This window comes from Oncorhynchus clarkii, unplaced genomic scaffold, assembly GCF_045791955.1.
Source record: "Oncorhynchus clarkii lewisi isolate Uvic-CL-2024 unplaced genomic scaffold, UVic_Ocla_1.0 unplaced_contig_11740_pilon_pilon, whole genome shotgun sequence".
NCBI classification, from domain to species: domain Eukaryota; kingdom Metazoa; phylum Chordata; class Actinopteri; order Salmoniformes; family Salmonidae; genus Oncorhynchus; species Oncorhynchus clarkii.
The window spans coordinates 27,145-31,211 of record NW_027259448.1 but is presented as its reverse complement, the minus strand read 5'-3'; the positions used below and the strand labels follow the sequence as shown (position 1 = coordinate 31,211).

General features: G+C 42.6%; 1 protein-coding gene across 1 annotated transcript; it reads right to left on the bottom strand.

Annotated features, from left to right (window-relative positions):
• Positions 1-368: 368 nt before the first annotated feature.
• On the bottom strand, positions 369-3,857 carry LOC139400207 (maestro heat-like repeat-containing protein family member 1; the record flags this gene model as incomplete). The annotated part of the gene is made up of 7 exons (XM_071145197.1): positions 3,685-3,857; positions 2,755-2,866; positions 2,436-2,581; positions 1,384-1,515; positions 957-1,119; positions 638-736; positions 369-520 (listed from the first exon to the last, which is right to left on the bottom strand). Coding segments are annotated over exons 2-7 (714 nt in total), but the record flags the coding sequence as incomplete, so codon positions are not given.
• Positions 3,858-4,067: the final 210 nt, after the last annotated feature.

Genomic DNA, 4,067 nt, shown 5'->3' with positions numbered 1-4,067 from the left:
AAAATGGAGGAATACAGAGTTTATGACCAGATTACAGATAAGGGACTATTTGTTAGCCCACAAGCCTAGACCAACCTGCACTGTGATTATGTCCTCTACTCAGAAACCACAAGAATACATTTCTGCATAACCTTGCTGAGAATTAACCAGGCAAATATGTCCAGGAAACTCTCCTAAATGTCTTTATTCATCTGATATCAGTCCTGGCTGTGACTGTGGACCTCTCTCCTCCCTTCCCTATAAATACCAGCACACAGTCTAAGGGGTTGCGTTCATCAAGACATCCCTACAACAGAGGGACCGTTGAGACAAATGTAATTAGGAGAAATAAATTGGTTTCCTGCTCCTCTTAATGTAATGTGGTGTACCTTGGATTCCCTGCTCTGGAGCCAGCTGCAGTAGAGGATGTCGTAGGCTGCGTAGATCTCGCTGGAGAACGTGTCCTTTCTCACCGTCGGGTCGGGAGCTTTGTCCAGGTTGGCTAGGTACTCCAGGATACTCTCACTGAAGTGGGACAGAGCTGGGAGAAGGAGGGAAGGTCTATAAACTGGGTCTGGTAATACATGTTTAACCATGTACAATAATAATAATCAAATATAATGCTACAGTATGTTGGACATAGTGCATCTAGTCCTACCAGAGGAGAACACCCACTTCATGTTGTCCTGCTTGGCCATGCCCAGCATTGGGAGCATGGTGCCCAAGATGGCATTGAGAAACGGCACCATACCATAAACTGTCAACAAAAGTAAGATTAGACGTTAGACTCTACCTCTATTACAATGCCAAGAGATCTCTAAGCAATTTGAACACACTGAGGGGGATAGTCTTTGTAAAAAGACAAAATTGCTTCTCAGAAGCTAGGTGACAGGACAGAAAGATACATGTCAGCAGCCTCAGTATTTAGACAGCTCTATACAGTGTGCTTGACACTGTTGTGTCTGGTGTTTACCTACCGTTGGATTCAGAGAGGCTTGCTAATGTTTGGACCACAAAAAAATGAGGCAGGATCCCTGGCTGGAACTTGCTGAGGATTTCCTCCATGATGTCATTGATGTACTTGTTTCCCACAGCAACCAGAATATTGCTGGCTGCCTGTTGCCAATCAGGTACAACATCCTGTAAAAACATGAAAAGTGAGCTGTTGAATCAAACCCTGGGCCATTGTTTTCATGTAAATACAAAAACTAACAGGTACTATCCATGTGTTCAGATTGATGCAATGGCCTCAATGTTAGAACAAAGTATAACCACTGATAAATCAAGTACATTCTCAGAAGAATAACTAGAGTACATGTAATATCAGGCTAAAAGCATAGAAATTGAAAGACCAACTTTGTATTTCAGATGAGACCAGATAACAATCATCAGAAACAATCTAACCTTTGATCGGGTCATTTCATCGGAGGCCAAAGAAATGATGCTTTTGATTTTCAGGTAACTGATATCGTCTATCTTGGTCTTCACAATCAGCTCAATGGTCTGCAGTATGACAACTCTGTGCCCAACGATAAGCTGCAGGAATATAAGTTTACATTGTAATTCACTTCAAAACACAGGCCTTAAGTCTACATGCATTAATGTCAACACAGTGGCCTGTATGAAAAGTCTCTCCCATACAGTACATGTCATCATCTCTTTTGTATTCGTATCATTGGTGCAGCACATGCAGAGTCCCAGTCAACAGAGAAGTGATGATAAGGTCTCCAGCTTCTGGAAGGATGTGTGTTATTGCTTCATGTTAGAACATATCACATCCTAATGCAATCTTTTGTTATTTCATATTGTTGTTGCACTGTCGAGAAGGAACCTGCAAGTAAGCATTTCATTGGACGATGTATACCATGTGTATCCCATGCAAAAGACTAATACAACTCTAAAACCTTATCTCTCCAGCATTGTAAGGAAATCTGCAGCACAGAGCAGCATTGGTGCTGTCTGAAATTGCACTTGCATCAGAGGACTATGGTCACACACAGTACAGTAGCCTTCTCATATCTAAGAACCCTTTCACTGTCACACCTCCACTTCCCATGTTGAGAGTGAAAGTTACATCAAGGATGTTGACAGGACAGATAAATTGCTGAAATTCAGAGGAATGACACCTCAAAAACAGAACTAGAAATCTATGCTGTTATTCAGGTACAATGGAAACATATGACTGCCACAGTAGGTTTTAAACATCAGGCTTGTATTACAATTGTCTTGGGTCTTGGTAGTAAAAAGATTATATTAATATTGTTAACATAGAGCAATGTTTACATAGGCCAGCATTGAGCACCAACTACCTCAACACAAATACAGACACAGATAGCCTACAAACATGGGCCACATCAAGTTCAGCATAAATTGCTAATGAGACTGGGGACGTTCTATTATAGTGTTCCAGTCTCTCTAATCAACAGTAAGTGGCAGTAGTAGTGGTGGTGTCTGACCTTGGGGTGCTTGACCAGGTAGTCCTGGCACATGGACAGGACCTTGTTAGGCTGCTGCTTCCCCAGGGTCAGTATGGACTTCCTGACCTGCTCTCTGACCACTGGGTCCTTGTCATTGGCTGAATCCAGCAGGGCCAGGGTCACCTCTGACGGGGAGAGAAGACATGGAGGAGGAGTGAGAGAATACAGAATAGATGTGGAAGAGTGAGACAAATGAGAGACCTGGGGTCTATTCATACAACCAAACAGCATGCAAGGGATAGCCAATATCAAAAGAGGTAATGGCATAAGCACACAACTATGAATAGAGGTCACTCACGCTCCACATCTGACTCCTCCATTGTGCCTTTCTGAAGGCTGGGACTGGAGATATTTAGGATTTCATTTGGTGGTCAGAAAGGGTTCAAACTTGTTCATCTGGTTTCACCACACTGCAAAGAGAGAAAACATGCATGTTTGACATGTCAAAGAATGTAGTCTATGGTAAAAGTGAGGCGAATGGAGAGAACACCAACACAATGTGATTATTATTCATGTGCTAAAAAACGGTGCAATCTCCATTATATTCTCACTGGCGATGATGTTCAGTAACATCATGACTAGCTCAGTGGCGTCACTTTATGTGGCAACTTTAAGACTAGTGCAAACAGCCACATGACATGTCCTATGCTGGATACAAACTGAGTTGCAACACACCGTTGCAGTGCATGACAAAGTAAATCAACTGTTAACTAGCTGTCAAATCATAACGAGCCTGAACCTGAAAACAGTCAGAGAGAAGTGCAGCACTTCCTTGTCAGACCAAGACTTGTTTTTCTTGGTTGGGATATTACTGTGGCTAAGTTAGCTATTCCACATGTTCTGCGCTGGTAAGTGGTTAATAGTATGGTTGTTGTCAATATGCTATAATTGAATTTGGATACATGAAGTGTCGTCGACCTATTTTGTCTATTGCTACAGGTGACAACAAGCTAGCTCTGTTTCGGACTGAGACAGAAGGGCAAGCTCTGTAACAGAGCTCGCTAGCGGTCACCTGTAGCAATAGACAATGTGGGTCGATGACATTTCACGTATTCAATTCTAGTATATTGACAACATCCATACTGTTAACCTTATACCAGCGGCGACCATGTGGAATGATGAGCGTCGTCAAATGCAGCAAAGTAGGCTCCCCACCTTTCAAACAGCCCGTCTGACAGGCTAGCTGGATGTTAACTAACTAGCAAGCAGGCTAGCTAACGTTACACACAATTGCAAGGATGAATCTCCTCACACGCAGTAATCCAGTGAAGATGCGATGTATATTGTCCGATACTTGGCTGACTAACTGTCTTCCACTGTGATATCGTATTTTTCCTCAATATAAAGAGAGAGACTTGTTAGCATCCAGTAGCTAGATTAGCTCTACGCCACTGCAACGCATCGCAGGTTAACACCCCTAATCATGTGCGTCGAGTCAGTGTGGGCGTGACTTTGACAGCAGTTCAGCAGGTTGAATGATTTTGATCCATGTGATAGATCACTGACTGGATATCACGAGGTACGTGAGATATCACTTTTCTGTAACTTTTGCAACGTTATAGCCATAGGAAAGTAATGTGTTTTTGTGTCATGCATCATGACTTGAAATAC